This window comes from Pseudopipra pipra, chromosome 9, assembly GCF_036250125.1.
Source record: "Pseudopipra pipra isolate bDixPip1 chromosome 9, bDixPip1.hap1, whole genome shotgun sequence".
NCBI lineage: Eukaryota > Metazoa > Chordata > Aves > Passeriformes > Pipridae > Pseudopipra > Pseudopipra pipra.
Window position 1 is genome coordinate 3,594,602 of NC_087557.1, and position 18,119 is coordinate 3,612,720.

The 18,119-nt window shown below is 49.4% G+C and overlaps 1 protein-coding gene across 2 annotated transcripts in view; it reads left to right on the forward strand.

Moving 5' to 3' along the window:
* PAPPA2 (pappalysin 2) overlaps positions 1 to 18,119 on the forward strand; it is a 90,227-nt gene that overhangs the window by 18,090 nt on the left and 54,018 nt on the right. For both annotated transcript variants that reach the window (XM_064664143.1, XM_064664142.1), the window contains exons 3-5: positions 9,295 to 9,440; positions 16,272 to 16,565; positions 17,307 to 17,499. In XM_064664143.1, the coding sequence (XP_064520213.1) occupies positions 9,295 to 9,440; positions 16,272 to 16,565; positions 17,307 to 17,499 (633 nt within the window). The remainder of the gene's footprint in view (positions 1 to 9,294; positions 9,441 to 16,271; positions 16,566 to 17,306; positions 17,500 to 18,119) is intronic.

Consider the following 18,119-nt stretch of genomic DNA (forward strand, 5'->3'; position numbering starts at 1 on the left):
GGGGTCCCAGCCCCGGCTCCCACATCTTGGCTTGGCAGAGCAGCACCCAGGGAGCTCTGCAGTCCAGCTGTCCTCCCTGATTAGGGCTTTGCCGTTCCCATCCCTGCCAGACAGCAGCAGCTCTCTGGACACAGGCAGGCTGCCGGCGTCAGCCCAGAGCTGCCGTGCCCCCGCGCAGGAGGGGTCAGGTGGTCCCTGCCGAGCTAGAGGCCACGCTCCCCTTGTTTGTCTCCCTTCATGCCTCCTTCAATCAGCCTCACCGCAGCCCTCTGCTCCCTCCCACAGCCCTGCATTTCTCTGCTGTGTGTGTCTGATCCCAAACCAGCACTCCTCTTCCTGCTGCCCTCGCCTCTCCAAGCCCTTTCTGCTGCGGGCCAGGTCTAGGTGCCTCCTCCATAAGGCCACTGTGAAAAGATGCCCCTTCTCCTCCAGCAACGTGGTGATGTTGGATGGTATTTGCGATGGGAGTGGAGGAGGCACTGTGGTGAATTAGTCCCCTCCTCCTTAAGGGAATTTAACTTGAGGTGGGTGGAGAGGAACAAGTGGGTTCTTGTTCCTTAGGGAGAGGGTAGACAACTGTCCCTAGAACAAGTGTTGAAGGACTTTATCTTGGGATAGTAGTGTAATGGGTTCTGTGTTAGGCATCAGAACCACTTGACCATTTGGGGTCGTTGGTGGTTGGCCTTGGTGCTTCCTGCAGTGCAGGACTGGCTCCTCCAGGAGCTCAGGAGAGACTGTAGGTCTGCTGAATACCCACAGACATCAGAATTTATTTTTTTTTTGAAACTGAAATGCAGGTGGTCAAGTGTTTCTGCTGGTGCCTGGGTCCAAATGAGTGTTTCTCAAAAACCTTACCTCCTCCTAAGGTGTCCTAGGGCTGGTGGTACCTCAGTTGTAGCCGGGAAGCCTACCCAGGCACATGGAGATGTGCTGGGATTCCCAGCAGAGCCATCCCAGGAGGCCCTCAGACAGACTGTGGTGCCCACCACATGCATGGCAGCCAGTAGCTGAGTGAGACAGTGAGCCAGCCGTGTCCTCAGGGTGCAAACATCCCAAAACCAGTGTTTTTCCATGATCCAATCATCTGATGCACATGTACACCCCACTGGTGTGGGTGTCCTGAGGGTGCCCACCGTGCTGTGAGGGCACAGCTGGGGGTAAACCTCTCTTGAGGCTTATTCTCATGGATTCAATACAAGTGGGGGACCGTCCTCAGTTCAACCCCAAAAGCATGGGTACCAGTGTGCCACATGGAGCCAACCTTAAAATATGCAACCAGCCTTAACACTGGTCCCTGCCCCCTTGCCCTGCACGTAAGCTGTCAACAGAGCTGCAACAAGATCTAGAGAGGAAAGCAGCATGTGGCAGAAAAGCAAACAGTCTCTGAGCAGGCTGATGGGGAGGAATTAATGTGGCTTTCCTAAAGTCAGGTGCCCTGTCGTAGATCCAGAAGCAAAGGCAAGTCCTTGATGCCCAGCTGTGGCTTTGCTCTATGTTTAGGAGAACCTTGAATGTAAAGAGGCCAGCTGTGGTGATTGTGGAAGTCCTGTCAAATGCCTCTGGGTCATGACCAGGGGGGTCAACTGCAAGGGGGATCTTACAGTAGGGGTCTGCTATTGACCTCCAAACCAACATGATAAGGCCAGCAAAGCAATATTTGAGTCATTTAAGCTCTGTGTCAACAGAGCCTGGTTCTTGAGGGTCACTTCAACTACCCAGACATTTGTTGGAAGAATGATGTAGCAGCTCACGGGTCATGCGTGAAGTTCCTGGAATGTGTAGAGGAGTGCTTCCTCGTACGAGTGTTGGATGTGCCAGCCAGGAATGAGGTACTGCAGGACTTGCTACTCACAAGCCAAGCAAACCTGCTTTATATCTTGGCCAGTGGTAACCTCGATTTGGGATCTTGCTGAGATGCTGGTGGTTGGTTCTGAGACAAATATTTCGGATTTTAGAAGAGTGAATTTCAGCCTGCTCAGACCTCAGTTGTGAGGGATTTGCTACCATGGAGGATAAAGGAGCTAGCGAGTGCTGGGAATTTTTCAAGAACACTCTCCTGGAAGGCCAAAGCCAGTTCTTCCCATTTAAAGGTAAGGGAATCAAGCAGAGAAAGAGATACCCTTAGCTTAATGTGAGCTTCTGAGTCTGCTCAAAGCCAAAAGAGAAGCATATCAGAGATGGAAAAGTGGACAAATACCTGTTGAGAACTGCAAGGGCATTGCCAAGGTGTGCAGAGGTGCATTTAGAAAAGGAAAAGCTCAGCTTGAATTGAAACTGACCACAGATATAAAAAACTAGAAGAAAGGCTAAAATTTTTTGCAATAACAATCAGCCATTGGAATAATCTCCCCAGGGAAGTGGTGGATTCCCTGACAGTGAACACTTCTAAGATTCAGCTGGACAGGCTGCTGGGCTCTCTTGTCTAGGCTGATTTTGCCAAAAAAGGTTGGACCAGATGATCCTTTAGGTCCATTTCAACCTGGTACTCTGATTCTATGATTCCCAGGAGAAAGGCCAGCAAGTGCAGCACACCTTTGCCTGCTTTCCCACTGGCAGAATTTGGGATCTCTCAGTGCAGGTGGCTGGTTAAAAATTTGGCATCCTTGGCAGAGTTATTCAGAGCTTGTTCAGAGAGGGCATTGCATGTCCTTCACTGACTTTCAGGTGATCACATCTGCATCAGTCCCTTTGTTTAAGCATTTCCATTTTTTTTTTTTTTGAAAGACGAGGCAGGAAGGTGAAAGTAATAACATGGAGACCTTTATATCTGAAAGTCTGCAGAAATTTTCATATGGATTTAAAGTCTGTCAGAGAGAGAACAACCAGATCAGCCTGTCTTCTTGAGATCTTTGTTCACCCCTTTAGACATCACTGCATGTACCATATCAGCTGTTCTCCAGTCATGTCCTGAGGTCAGCCTTTCTGGATCTGAGGTGGCATTTCCCCTGCCAATGTATTACATCCACTGAATTTTGTTTATCTACGAGGATTTCTATTTCTGCACTCTTCCCTCTTGCTGTTTGCCCCCTGTTCTGTATCCCTACGTCCCACACCTTCAGAGTTGGGACTTGCCACCTCCCCAGAGGTTCATCTTCCCTCCCACCCAGTCCACATGGCACTTCAGCCTGCATCCAGCTGCTGCCACCTTTCTATTTGCTTTCCTTTATCTTGAGCTCTGCTCCTCTACCATGTGTTTAATCTTGGATAAAGGTGAAGACCATGCTGTAACTGTCCAGGGATGCATCTTAATTATACTGAGCTTCAGCTTCACCTTCCCTGCTCAGCAGATTTGATTCTTCCTTCTTTTGCCCTTTTTATTTCTGAAAAGGTCTTTTTTTCTTTGTTTTCACTGGAGTCAGCTTGATTTCAGGGAATTCCAGTTTCACCCCATCCTCTCTGTCGTTTCAGATGCAGCAGTATCTGCTGATTAGTCCTGGTTCTCAATTCTTCATTCAAGACCTGTGTTCATCCCTCAATTTAAGTTGATCTGAATCAACTCATTATTAGTTCAGGCCAAGTTTTCTTTCTCTCATCTGCCCCTCCATAATTTCTACAACGCTTACCAAAACCAGGTCTAAAATAGCACTGCCTTTGGCTGATTCACTGATGATTTAGTGAATAACTTTTTAGCCAACACTTCCAGGAATATCTGGGCCATGCCATTGTTAGCAGCACTTATTCTTCAGCCTATCTCAGGGCAAAATGCCCTGCAGGCTTTCTGGTCTGACACTAGTGTTATTGTCTTTCTTTCCCAAATCTGACCTCAAGAAGTTGCGTACTACCCTCTGCTGTAACTGGGAGCTTGCCTGCTGTGTGATCCACAGCCTTCTTGCTCCCTTTCCCCAGTAAATCTGTATGGAAGGGTCACAGGCTTGAACAACAATGTGGCTTTTTGATCCCATCTACAGCTTTGCCAGGGCAGTTCTCTGACCCTGCAGCACCTGCTACTGCTTTGGTCCCCAGGCCATGTCCTGCTCACACATGGAGATTGAGGGTTAACTCTGAATCCAACTGGAGTTGCTCATGTATAAGGAAACTTCCTGATCCCGAGGGACCCTGTTTTGCCCTGTTGCCCTCTTTGACACCTTGATACTCAGTCACTCATGCAAAGTTTAAACGGTGCTGCCAGTGAGGGCTGCTTCCTAGGCTGCTGTTCTCCTCATGCTGCCTGTGCCTCAGAGGTGGGTTTTTCCAGGCATGCCCAAGAGCTGTGATGTCCTCATCCCCTGTGGACTCAAATGCTCTTTGGCCAGAGTCCAACACACAATGAGGCTGATGAAAGACTCCTGAGCACTACAGAGGGTATTATTCCAGCAGTGTTGTGCTTCCTGTGATCCCAGGGGAATGTCTGGCTGTTTCTCAGCCTTCCCTTCACATCTTGCATGTGTTTTGTATCTGGCTGTGTTACCAAAGCCTGTCCAGATGAGAGTCATTTGGATGTTGCTGCCTTGTCAAGTTGTCATGATGCTGGCAACGATGTTTGTGGCGTACCAGCATAGTGCTGGACTGGAGTCAGAGCTCCTAGACCGTGGTCATGGGGATGCAAGGAGTCTTAGTAAGTGCAGGACTTAAAAATACAGCATTCCCCAGGCTGAATTAACACCAGAAATTCCAGGGCAGGTAAACTTGGCGTGAGGCAGCTTCAGTTACAAAGGACCACCATCAGCCCAGCGTGGAGGCAGCCCAAGTAACCCACCTGGGCTTGTGTGCTGTGCCAGGGTGGTGCCGTGTTTACATTGTGGTGGTGGGCTCTGTCTGCCTGTGCCAGGGGAGAAGGGAGGCAAGGCTGAGACGGGATGGGAACAGGGATGAGGGTTAACAAATTCTAGCAAGGAAGATTCACTCATGCAAGCGGAGAGCCCAGGACTCGAAGATTATCTCTTTAGACTTCCCTGCTAAAGAGCCACCATGGAGAGGAGCCCTTTGGTGGCATGAATTGGAAGATAATCACTTCGGCTCCCCATCTGGAGGAGCATCTCCCTTCATGGGGGATATGGAGAATTTAGTGTCTGCTCTCCAAAAATGTTCATGCCACTTGAACCAGCCACCTGTCTTCATGAATTGAGCTGTGGCTCTTGGGCTTGTGTCTGCTGCCTCAGAGATGAGGTTGCTGTGTGTTGCATTAACCCTTTGCAGCCTCGGAGAAATGTGTCATCTGCATGCTGAAAGTGTTATTGGCTAACTGGTGCTCATTTCTGGGAAGTCTTGAGGGATTCCTCATTTGTCAAGCAGAGGTTTTGGGGAAAAGGGAGCCTCTCTGCTTGCGGGGAGTAGGAAGAGGAATTTCCTTGCGGTGGTTGAAGGACATGAAAGCAGAGCCAGGAATCCCCTGTGACTTCATTAGGCTGTATGGTTAGCTGGAGCTGGCTGGCTCTCAAGTATTTTCCAGTTGTCCATGGAGGGCACTTGGACGGCTTCCACCCAGCCCCACTCCCACATCCCCTCTGAAATGTCTACAGGGAAAAGACTCCTATTTTTGAGTCGCAGTGGAATTCCTGTGGCATTACACACTGCATCCTTTGCAGTACCCAGAGAATTCAGTTTAATTTGTGGTACTGCATATGCTGGCCTTGCTTTTCAATTGGAGGTGCCATCTTTTGCTTCTTGGTGGTCATGGCTCCTTTGTGGCCCTGCAGCTTCCTGGTATGATACGGCTGTCACCAAAAAATGCCACTCTTGCTCCTCATCTCCCACCTTAAACCACATCAGGCTCGTGTTACAGCTTGATTGTAAATTCTGCTGCCCCACAGATCAGCAGATCCTCTCTTCTCGCCCACCTCTGCACCAGCAGTGGTCCTGTTGTTGCTGCCAGAAATTCCTGCTGGAAAAGCAGCAACAGCTCTGCCTCCCCAGGGTATGTCGAGCCTTCTCCTTTGGCCAAACCAGCCCAGAGCCTGATTTACAGTCATGATTGGGAAGATGCTGCTATCCCCCTTAAAGGTTAGGATAAAATTGTCCAAGGAAAAGCATGAGAAAAGGATGTGAGGGTTCTCCAGGGAGGTCTGGCATCGTGGATGAGAGTGATGTTTTTACTGCTCAGAAAGGAAGTTTTGGGTCTTTAGACTTTAATAAGGTAAGGTCTAGTGCAGTATAAGTTTACCATGCAAAGCTGGAGTCGTTTGATGACTTTCCCCTTTGATATGATGGAGTGACATGGAGAAGATAGAGCAGGACTCCAAGAAGACAGAAGACAAGAAGCAATGGGCACAACTGGGAATGTGAGAAATTTGGATTAGGAATTTTTTTTAACTTGTGGATGGTTAAATACTAGAATAAGTTGCCCAGGGAGGTTGGGAAACCTCTGTCCTTGTAGCTGGACCTGACCTTGAACAACCAGATCTAATTAGACCTGTTTTGAGATCCTCTCCACCTGCCAATTAAGTCTGATTCCACTATTCTATGGTGACACAGTCACTGAAACTGCTAGACTTCGTCTTCCTTTCCTTTTTTTGACAGCAAGAAGAGCCCCACGCTGACAGCTGTCCCACACAAGTAAAGCAGGATGCAGTGTGGTGCTGAAACCTGCCTTAGAGTCAGGTCATTGACTAGTGTCATTCATCTGGCAAAACTGATGTCCCTATTCCATCTCTCTTCTATCCTCTGCCCTATTCTTTGGGGTTTGTTTGGGTTTTACTCCTCAGCTGGTGTCCTTCTCTCCTTCCTTGTGTTTCCATGTTGTCTTGCAGTGCCCACCCTGCTGTAAATGCCATCTAATTTGGAATACTCTGGTCTTGTAGGAATTGGAAAGCTATATGGGGAGCAGAGGAGAGGGCTGTCACTTAGGCTGTTTGTGGAGACCAAAGGCTGCTCTGCCTTCTCCCCAGGGAAAGTCACAGAAGCGCTGGACAAGAGGAGAGCTTAACCTTTGGCAATAAGCAAAAGGCTCAGATGCCAGTTGGGTGCTCCTTGTCTAACCTAAGGATGCCAGTGGGAAATGTGAATTGAGGGGAATTGGAGTTGCCCATTCTAGAGTTGTTTTGGTCTCGCTCGTGTCTTTGGGGATGTCGGCGGGATATCTGTGCTTTCCGTGCCATAGTGGGTGAAACTGGGGTCCTTTCCTCTTCTCTCCTCTTCCAACTCATCTGAGCATCTCAGGGCTGGAACTGCTCCCTCTAACCCTGACACATCTCTCAACCATCCAAGTCTCTCAATGGAGGAAACTACAGTTATTTATAATTAAGGCTTGACAAAAAAATGCTGCTAATGTCAAGGGACCGGCAGGCGACAGCCAGAAAAACATCATGTCTCCAGAAGAGGGGCAGCAGGAATATCCCTCTGAATAGGGCTGACGTCGGCTCCTGGAATTTGGACAGCCTGGAAGGGTTTGGGGCTATTTTTCCGAGATATCATAGGTCAGGAATTGATGTTATTTTTAAGTCTGTGTCCCCCGAGCAGCTCTGATGAGTGAAGGAGACTTTCTCTCCCCCTCCCTGCTCCTTGTGCTCTATTTCTACGAAATTTTTGCTTCTCTTTCTTCCGAGTCATGCCACAAATATGTCCTTCAGGTTTGTTTATTCCTCTCCCTATCTATTCCTCCCGGCCTGCTCCCGTCTTGGTTGGGTTGGAGGGATGGCGTCAGCGTGGCTCGTGTCTGGGATGCTCAGGCGAGACATCACAGGCAAGAGATCATGTTCTCCTAATTTGTCCTTTCCGGTTGGGAGAGTTTTCTCTCCGCAAGCTGATGTGGCTGGGGAAAGTGTTCTGGGAATGCTTGTGGTGGGAGATCTCGGGGCCTGTTGAAGACAAGCTGGTCATCTCATCTCGCCACATAGTCCAGCCAAGATTTTTCTGAAGTAACTGAAGTTTCAGAGCTGATGGGAAGGTGGGTGAGATGCCTCCAGCTCGGGATGGTCTTTTGGGGCTGACTGGTAGGGGAGAGGCAGTCAGCAGATCCCGATTATCTGACATCTCCCAAGTCAGCAATGGCTTCTGAAAGTCTCTGCTATTTCAGGTCCAGGGAAGAGGCCCTTGGGTTTATCCAGCTCTGTTCCACATGCCATCCTGCTCTAGTTTATTTCTGGAATCCTCTGTTTTTTCAACTTTTCCTCCTTCTCTTCAATTTACTGTAGCAACCTCTCTCTCTCTCTAAACAGGCCTGTTGGTGTAATAACTTGACTCGGGATCTTGCCATTTCAAACAGCGTATTTGCACATTTCATTGGTTTTCTTTCTCAACTCACATCTCAGATGAGAACACACCTTTTCCCCCTTAGCCCATGCTTGGCTTTTTGTCCCTCCTTCCTTCCTTGCCCTAATGGACACCACTTCTACAGAAGCTGCTTGTTCAAATAGAGCTGCTGTGCCTTCATGGCGAGTCCAGTGTGAAGTACTGACCACACTCCCTTCATAATCTCTCCATGCAGCTCAAAGATGCCAATTGCTCCTGGAAGCATGGGAATAAGTGAAATGCTTTCCACCACCTTAATGTTGCTGTTGGCCTTATGCTGCAGGTTTAGTCATTCTTATGACATATTTCCACAATGGTGCATTTCCATCATCATTCCACAGTGATGTATTTGAAGCCTTTCCATGAGTTGTTTTTTTTCCCCCTGTCTAGAATCTCTTAAATTGATGGCTTCACAAACCTTGGGGCAGGGTCTTCAGGTTTTGAAGACAGAAACAAGTTGTAGAAATAGAGGGACAATGTCTGCTACCTGTCCTAATCCTGTCTGAGCCTGTGAGGTCAGTGGCAGTGATGAAAACGTAGTACTTGATTTATAGAATATAAAATCATAGAATGTCCTGAGATGGAAGGGACACACAAGGATCATTGAAGTCCATTTAAAAGAGTACCTGGCATTTGCAGCACAGCCCAAGGCCCTGTAATTCCACTGCTATTATTATTGGAATTATTATTGTTGTTATTAGGTTAGAGTCTCATTGTTTTTCATAGCTGAGGACATGAACTCCCTGAAGACTAACTCTGGGACTGTTGGTGTACTGGTGAATGTGATACAGACTTTTCATCTGCGCAGGAACAGCCACACAGAGGGAAGAATGAATTTCCTGATGGCTGCAATTAGCAAACTTATTCACAATTGCATGACTGCCTCCCACCCAAAACCCTCACTGGCAGAACTCGCTTCCTACAGAGCAGAATTAGTAGTGCCATGGAATATCCTGTTGAAATGCTGAATTTTGCCGCACTTTACCAAACACTACTTGTTTTGGAGAGTTGAGGATGGGGTCTCCAGGCCTGCTGCACCCTTTGTAGGATATCTGTGGGTGGCTCCTGCTTTTCCTCTTTGCTCTGTTGGAGTCTGTGCTGACTGTCTCCTCTCCCTTGTCCTTGCAGGGCGTACATGAGCGTGAAGGAGCTGAAGGAGGCACTGCAGCTCAACAGCACCCACTTCCTCAACGTTTACTTCGCCAGCTCCGTGAGGGAAGAGTTGGCTGGTGCTGCCACTTGGCCATGGGATAAAGAGGCCCTTAGTCACCTGGGTAAGTAAGTTATCCCACTCATGGGGTCTCAGGATTGTTGGTTTTCCTCTTTCTCTATTGACTTGACAAAGAGGTGTGTGTGATGTGGCTCAACATTGAGGATGCTTAATAAGAAGGTCATAATAAGAGGGTCTGAGTGTACCAATAGCTGCTGCTGTAAGGAAAGGAGCTGCTGTTCCATGTTCATATGGATAAGGTGGTGAGATTATACACTAAAAAGGTACTTCCAGGTTATGAGAAACTTCTAACAGTGAAGGCAGTGAGGCAGTGGGACAGAGACAGTAGAACTGCAGGTTCACCATCAGTGCAGGCTCTGCAGAGAGCTTTAAACTCGTATTTGATTTCTCTGGGACCTTCCAGGTCTGTCTTCTAGGATTCTGGAAACAGTGAAGTTGGCTTTTGCAGCATGTAATAACGAATAGATAAACCAGGAGTGTCAGTGTTTTGAGAGCTGAGACTCCAGATTTGAGCTACTCCAGGGCTGACCAGGCAGCCAGCACTGGCCACTTCTGAATCCAGCTGCAAATGTGAGGATGCCTATCAAATTTTAACATGTTTTTATAACTTGGCTACTACCTGCTGGAGGCAAGGTTCTCCTTGGCTTCAGTGGATTCAAGGCAGACCCTTAAGGTCACCAGTCCTCGTAGGCTACAAAATAGCCAGAATGACAGCTGGTTGCCTAGAATGTGGCTGTATTGTGTGTTTTCTGCTATTTCTGCTGTTTCGTTTTCCTGCCACTCCCTTCACCTCTTCAATGTCAGAGTTTTCTGGCAAAGCCCTTTACACTTTGCAGTCAAAATGTCTAAAGTGTTTCTCAATAAGTAACTGGAAATAATTACTCCTGACACCTGCACAGCAGACCTAGACCTTCTGCTTTTACAAGTGCATGGTGTTCAACCCTTAAAAGTTTTACACTGCTGTTAAAGACCTGTTTTAAAGTGCCTTTTTGCCAGTTTCCCTCCCTCAATGAGTTTCAGGGCTGTTTTTTCGATAGTGCATTGCCACAGCCGTTTGTTGAGGAAGGCAGATCTCCATGAAATTTATTCTTTCGACTTCCAGAAATCACTTCCAAGGCTCAGCTTGACAATCATCTGACTGCAGCAAGTGCTTCAGCCACACATGTTCTCTTCAGACCCCTCCCAATGGCTCACAAGGAGCTGTACAGAGGGGTAGTTGGGGTGACTGGTCTCATCAGAAGGTTGCATTCAGCTCCAGTCTCAGAGCTTGTGTCCAGCCAGGGACACGAGAGGTGGTACCATGGTGGAAATGTTGGATCAGGGAGTTTCAGGGGAAAAGGAGTGTTGTCTTGGCTCTGGTGCCAGAGCTGTGAAGTATGAAGCTGGATCTGAACCTCTTTGGGGCTCTGGCACAGACTGAAGACTTTGGTTCGAGATTGTCCTTGGTTTTAGCTTTAATGAGCTCGAGAGGGTGGGTCGTGGACTCTGTTCTCCATAAACAGTGAGCTCCACCACATCATCATGTATTTGGTACCATGCACAATGTATATTATTGTCCAGCAAAACAAAACTTAGGGCTGAGGAGGCCATGAATATGTGCCTGCTGACAAAACCTCTCACAGAAGGCTACTGGATAATCTGAGTAGATGTGAAAGCACAGCGGTGAGGAAAGAGCAAGGAAAGCTTTGGTAGCAGTGAATAGCAGTTTGAGAAAAAGTCCTGAGCTTTAACGACCTAAGAGTGGCCAGGGGTGGAGACAGATCTATACACAAGAGAGGGGTCTGTCTCCAAAAGGACATACTCCTTCCCTTGCACTGAATCATGCTAATCTCCTGTCTCTCCTGACCTTAAAATATTAAGGTCAGCACACAATCCCTGCTTCTCCCTTGCCAGTGGCTGCTCCCATGCAGCAGAAATGCCACGCTGATTTTTCCCTCCACGCATACAGACCCTTTCATGCTTTGGTTCCCTGCATGAATCAAATTGGTTCCTCAAGTTTGACTTGACCTCCAAGAAGACAAACTGCCTCTTGACTCCAGAGAGCTTTGGTCAGATTTTGCTCTCTTTGTTTCCCTGAACTGGACTTTCTTAGATGTTTTCAAGAGAAGCTCCATGAGACTTTTTGCTCTCTGATTGCCTTCCCTTCTTCTATTTTAACACTTTGCTTCAGGCCAAAGATCATTAAACTTAACTGTTTCCAAACTGCTCTCTATCAGTTCTTCTCAAGAAGTTGTTTAATATGCCATCTGGACTTTGACCTCCTTAGAAAATATTCTTTCATTACCTTTGAGTGTGTTTTTCAAGAGGGTCCTCCTCACCTTCCCGTCAGCATCCTCACCTTCAGTGAACTTTGTTTTTCATCCCCTTCTCTTCATGATGCTCATTTGGGGCTACCAGAAGCTATGTGACCATTCCTGTGCTGATGACTTACAGTTCTGTTGCTCTCCTCCAGATTTTTTTTCCTGAATAAATTTGATTTTCAGGCAGCCTTTTTGAAGGCTTAGGGTTGGTTTACCAATAATACAGCCAACAGCAACTACTTTCATTGAAGCATAAAAGATAATTACTGACTTGGAGAGGGTGAAATGGTCTATGAAATTTCTATAGACAGTGTTTCAGCTGCTGTGGAGCTCCTAGACAGAGACAGCTTGCAGCCAGCCAGCAGCAGAGGTAGAAAGTCTCAGGTCTATTTGCACCACTCCCTGTGACCATACTGTCTGTCTCAGTCTTTCCACCATAATCACAATGAGTTCCTCTCAAATTCAGAGTTCTTGGAGTCTGGAGTGAGTTTTCTGAGAACTTAGAAGTAAATCTTTTTTAACTACAAGACAGAAGAAATCAAAGAACTTCCTTTAAAACACCCCGAGCTTTCCGTGGTGGAAAGCCTTGTTCAGAAGCCCCAGCAACATAATAATGCAGATGCTTTAAACTTCATGTGTAGCTGCATGTGAACTGCATAAACATGGTCGAAAGGCAGGGGAATTGTGAACAGTTGATGTTATAAATACTTTCTGCAGTTATATAAGCTGGGGCCAGCTCATATATCTGGCAGAGGTCAGTGGATCCTGAAGGAGGGCCAGCCCTTCCATCAAAGGTACCTCAGGCAATGGCCATCTTCCTGTCTGACTAACTGTCATGTGCTCGTTCCATCCGTGGCTGTGACTCAGTGTTTGGGGAACACTGGCCCCGCCATGCAGGTTCAGCTTTGTGGTTTGCTGTTTAAAGGTCCCGTGGTTGCTTGAGAATGTCCTCTGGGACAGCCCTGACACAGGAACAGGTTGGCTTCTTGGGAACTGGCGTGGACCAGAGTCCCTCAGCATCGCCGCTGATCATGGCTAGAGGCAGAGTCTGCCCTGGGAGTGTGAACCTCCAGGGGTGTGTGAGGAGAAGTGGGGTCCACACCAGTGCTAATCATTCATTGGACTTGTGGACTGGGCATCTTTTGTTCCTTGATCAGAGTGGGGGCTTGGCCTTGGGGACGTTACGAGCTCTGCAGCTGGTAGGTCTGGTCTGGAGGGACGAGGTGTTGTGAGGTCAGAACTGAGGTTTTCCAGCTCTCTGGACTTGTTTGGGTGAGCAAGTCCAAAGAAGTCTCTGGTTCACTTGCCTTGGAGTGTTGGACCCCCTTTATATCACAGGGATATTGAAGATTTTAGCTTTGTTGTGTAAATGCTGACCTTGGGAACCTCCTTGAGCTGGTTCTCAGGCACTTAAAGCCCAGTTTAACCCATCTCTCAGGGCAGGAGGAGGCAAAGGTGAGAAGGAATGCCTGATCCACAGAGGAGAGAGAGGGGAGGCTCGTCCCGTCAGGATGTTATGAACTCTTCCACATCTTGCCCTCACAGCCAGGATCCTGCAGAGGGGAAATAGAACTTCCTGGTCCAAAGCTGGGAGCTCTCCCAACTCATCAGGAAGCTGTGGGGACAGGGAATGAAGGGATAGGGATGTTCTGGAAGGCAGGCAGGGTTCTCATGCTGTTTCTAATCCTGCCATTTAATTAGCTGTTAAAAAAAGTATTCAAAATATGATCATCTTTGTGGAGTGTGGGGGAGGAATGAAATAGGGGAAGCCAGCAGAGAGGAGGGGAGGGACAGGGTATCCCAGCCTTGGCATCCCTTCCCTGTGAGAGTTTTCTCCCTCCCTGTACCGGAATCCCATTTATTCCATGCCTGGGAAGAGTGTTGGGTTTCTGCTGGGAGGAGGCTGCTTGGTCACAAGGCCCCCCATGCCCTGGTGCTCAGCCCCTTTCCCTGTGGTTAGAGCTGCAGGATGTGTGCAGGGCTTTCACATCCCATTTACTTGTTTATGAACACTGTTTTCTTTCTGTGTGCACATTCCTTCTTTCAGACCTTTGGGCAGGCAGCCCCCTGCCTTGCTCAGGCTTGGGTTTGGCTGCAGAGATGCCTTTTCTTTCTATTCTCTCTTCTCTCATGCCCTGGTTTGATTCAAATGAGAAGCAGCTTTTTTTTTTTTTATGTGCCCACTGGGCTCTCCATCAGTGGGATGCCCTTTGCTATCTATAGCCTTTACCAGGGTGGTGATTGAGAGGGGGATGGCTTCCAAAACCTGATGGTTGACAGGCCAAAACATGAAGGTCCCAAAAGGATTTTTCAACCTCTCTACCTTCTTGTAGCCCATTTCCGGGCAGCTAAAGGGTCAAGAGCTGACTGATGGGATGCAAAGTCCTTTGCTCTGTTGTCTTACAACTAGAGAGAAAGGGAATGCAGCTACTCTGTGACCCATCCTTTGCCTCAAGCCCTGGGCAGAAGATCCTCACTGTGGGAAGGAAGAGCAATAAACATGAATTTTGAGCTAAGAAGTGGTGCCTCTTGACAGGTCAGTGATGTCTCTCAGCCCTGCCATGGGCCACACACGCAGGATGCTCCACTGAAGACGCCACCCTTATTTCTTCACCCTCTCACGGCCCTGCTGCGAGGGCTCGAGAGAATTGCTGATGGGCATCTCTGAAGGTCCCTTTCCAGCCCCAAATGCAGTGTTCACCCAGCATGGCTCCCCTAGAGCAGTCACAGACCTGCTGGTGTCCTGCCAGGGACACAGTGCTCCGAAGAAAACCCTCTTTGGGAAGGAATGCCCTGTACTCGAGGACATGAGGTATTCTGGTAGCGCACGGAGCTGATTTCAGGCAGCCTCTGTGGCTGGAGACAGGATCACGCCGTGGCCCCCTGCCAGCTCTAGCTTTGCTGGCAGGGGCAGTGATCATCAGCAGAGATGCAGTGGCAGAGGGCTCTGCCGTGAGGTAGCTGGCACAGTAAATCCCCCAGGGCCCTGCAACGGAGGGAGCAAGCTGTGCCAGAGCCAACTATTCACCACGCTGCCATCCAAGTTGTCTGGGTTAAAAGTGGTTGTGTAAAAACAGCCTCCCAAGCCACGGAGGTGTTGCCTGGAGTCAGCCTGGCACATGCTGGGGTCTGCTTTTAGCCCACTTGTCTTGCTGATACTCCCCAGCCCTTGTTCCTCTGCTGTAAAGCAGCATGGAAAAGTGGATGGAGCATGAAAATGAGAGGAGAAAAAGGGAGGAAAAGGAGAGCGAAAAGCCTCAAAGCAGGGAGAAAAATGCAGAGATTTCAAAGATATTTTAATCTGGATGAAAGAAAGGAGGCAAATAAAAGGAGGCCAGAGAAGTAAATTTTTTTTGTTCTTGAGCATCTTCTGTGGACAGTTTCTCGGCAGATGTGGCACAGAGCTGTCAGTGCAGAGTGTGCATGCCAGATCAGGAGCTGGAGAGGCTGGCAGTGGGCAAAGGGAAGGCTCTACTCCTAATGGCTTTCATCAGCATCCTTCATCCTTGCTCTTCCCATCAGACAGGCCCGCAGGAGAGGAAAAGCGACTTGTCCTGCAGCCATGGGGAGATTTAGGACAGTATCGTCATGGGTCCTGCCCGGCTCTGTGCTGTTGCTGTCAGTATGAGGTGGAAGTGCTGGGCAGTTTCTGGAGGACTTCTTCTGTGCCCATGCCCCGATATCTTTGACAGCTGAACCTGCGTCAGGCTGACTTGGAGAAGAACTGCCCCCTTTGTGCCCCCTGGAGTCAGGGGCTGGGGTGGCCCAGTGAAGAGGAGTGGGTTTGTGAGGGCTGGAGGGATCCTGCCTGGTTCATTTGGTCTACCTTGCCACACACAGATCCCTCTGAATGGGATGATAGGATCTTCACAATCTGTGTTTTGGGAAATCCCACTCTGAAATACACTACATTTGTGTCAGGTTTGTGGTAGAAGTTTAGTGGATTGCAACAGAACCTCATGAGAGATTTAGTTTACTCCTCAGGGTCTGGTTTGGAGGTTGAAGCAATAGATCACGGATGATTTCTCAGCCTGGGCCAGAGGCAGTTCATTGGAATCTCCATATGGACTTGTGCTGAAGGTGGCTTCCAGTTGGCGCAGCCAAGTGTGTCAGGACTTCAGCACCTCATTGTTCTCACTTGCCAAGGGGGCTGGCATGCCAAAGCCACCTGTCTAGGCCAGGGAAGAACTTCTGGCCTCTGGTTCAAAAGACAATCCCTTTAAAGTTGCATCATGGCTCGGTTTGGTGCCCTGGCTCCAAACCTCATTTGGATTTGTAAGTGTCATCCAAAGCAGACGCTGAGTTATAGATATGCAAAAAGACACAGAGGGAAATGGTAGCTGAAATGATGGAAGGTGTGGAGGGGGGAATAATGTGGTCAGAAGGGGAAGAAAAACCACCTACCCCACTCCAAGAGGGCAAATGAGCCTCATCCCATCCTACAAGAGGCTGAATACATCCATCTTCAGGTCTACATCTGGCACCTTGTCTGTGACCTGGACGCATAATGAGAGGAGTTTTGCCTCTCACAGGTGAGTAATGGCAGCTGATAGTCTCTGTACTTGCAATTCCAGGTGGAGTTGTCCTCAACCCTGCCTACTACGGCATGCAGGGCCACACCAACACCATGATCCATGAGGTGGGACACGTCCTGGGGCTGTACCACGTCTTTAAGGGAGTGAGCGAGCGGGAATCCTGTGATGATCCCTGCAGGGAGACAACCCCGTCTATGGAGACGGGAGACCTCTGTGCTGACACTGCCCCCACCCCAAAGAGCAAACTCTGCCGGGATCCAGACCCTGCCAACGACACCTGCGGCCAGACGCACTTCACAGGGACACCCTTCAACAACTACATGAGTTACACAGGTAACGAGTGATCATCGTGAGGGGTTGTGAGGGCTCACCTTCCTTCAAACGTGGGTTTTCCTCCCTTCCACCTCCATCAGGAGTCCCTTTCCCTATTCCCTAACCTATGTAACCCCTCCTGGTGCACTGGGATGTGGCAGGCAGTGCTTGCAGTGGCTTCTTAACCCCTTTCTTGCTTCAGGCTGTTTCCATCTGTCCCTCCCTCCCTGCCCGTGGGTCATTGGCAGTGCAGCAAGGCTGTTCTTGTCTGTGTGGTGTTGTGCCTTTATTCTCCAGTCCTGAAGCTGCTGCTACTATTATTATCATTATTATCATTATTATTATTATTATTATTATTATTATCCTTCTGAACCCTTTTGGCTTGGTTCCCAAGGGCATGCTGCAGAGAGCGCTGCTGTTCCTCCCGGCATCCCAGGAGGACCACAGCCTGAGGAGCAATTCCATGTCCCCTTGCTCGACCCACGGCCAGCCCCAGGCAGGCGGTGGCCCTTCCCACGTGTCGGAGGCAGCCGAGCTGGTGCTGGGCAGGTGCAGGGTTGTGGAGCTGCTGAGGCAGTGCCATCTTGTGGCTTTGGGGACACACGACACCAGAGAGCCCCGGCGGGAGAGACACCACGTGCTGGTGCCTCCCAGCTCTCCCTAGAAGTCCCCCCGAACGGTTTGGCCGTGAAGAAGGTGCATCTTGCCGCGTCCGACTGGCTGATCCCCACCACCCTCAACCTGGGCTGTCTTTCCCCCCAGATGATGACTGCACCAACTCCTTCACCCCCAACCAAGTGGCCCGGATGCATTGCTACTTGGACCTGGTGTACCAGCGTTGGGGGCACGGCAAGAAGCCGGCGCCCATCCCGATCCCTCCCATGGTCACGGGGCAGACACAGGACTCCCTCAGCATCTACTGGCTGCCTCCCATCAGTGGTGTCATCCACGAGAGGTGAGGGATCTGCTGTCACTGTGGTCTTGGGATTGCACAGGAGCCTGCTGGAAGGGACAAGGGACCCTCTCTGGTGTGGACCCCCCCACCCCTCTCCCCCTCGGTCGTCTCCAGCAGAGCCCTCAGACACAAGAGCCAGGCTGCTGCCGTGGCCCGCTGGCAGATGGGCTCTCCCGCAAGCTTTCCGCTATCGGGGTGCCGGGAGGGGAAGCCAAAGAGCATCAGGAGGCAAAGCCAGCTCTTAAACCCCAGAGTGCAATCGGGGAATGAAAAATGAGCTTCATTTAGCACTTATTGTATAAAGTAGCTATTTACCAGAAGGAAATGCAGCCCTGTGGTTAAGGCAGGGAGCTCGAACCGCAAGAGCTGGGTTTCGTTTCCAGCGCTGTCACGGACTCGCAGTGCAGCGAACTGGGGGTAAGGCAGGAAACTTTTCAAACCGGAGAAACGGTGCCAAGGAACTAGAGTTGTTTGGCCGCTGAGCAGTGCGTGGCCACGACTGTTGGGTGGCTGTCTGTCTTCTCCCCCATACGTGGGAGCCACCAAAACTTGGATACACCACCAGTGCCTCTGTTCAGCAGCCCCTCTTACTAAAACATTTTGGTTTTCACCAGACTTTA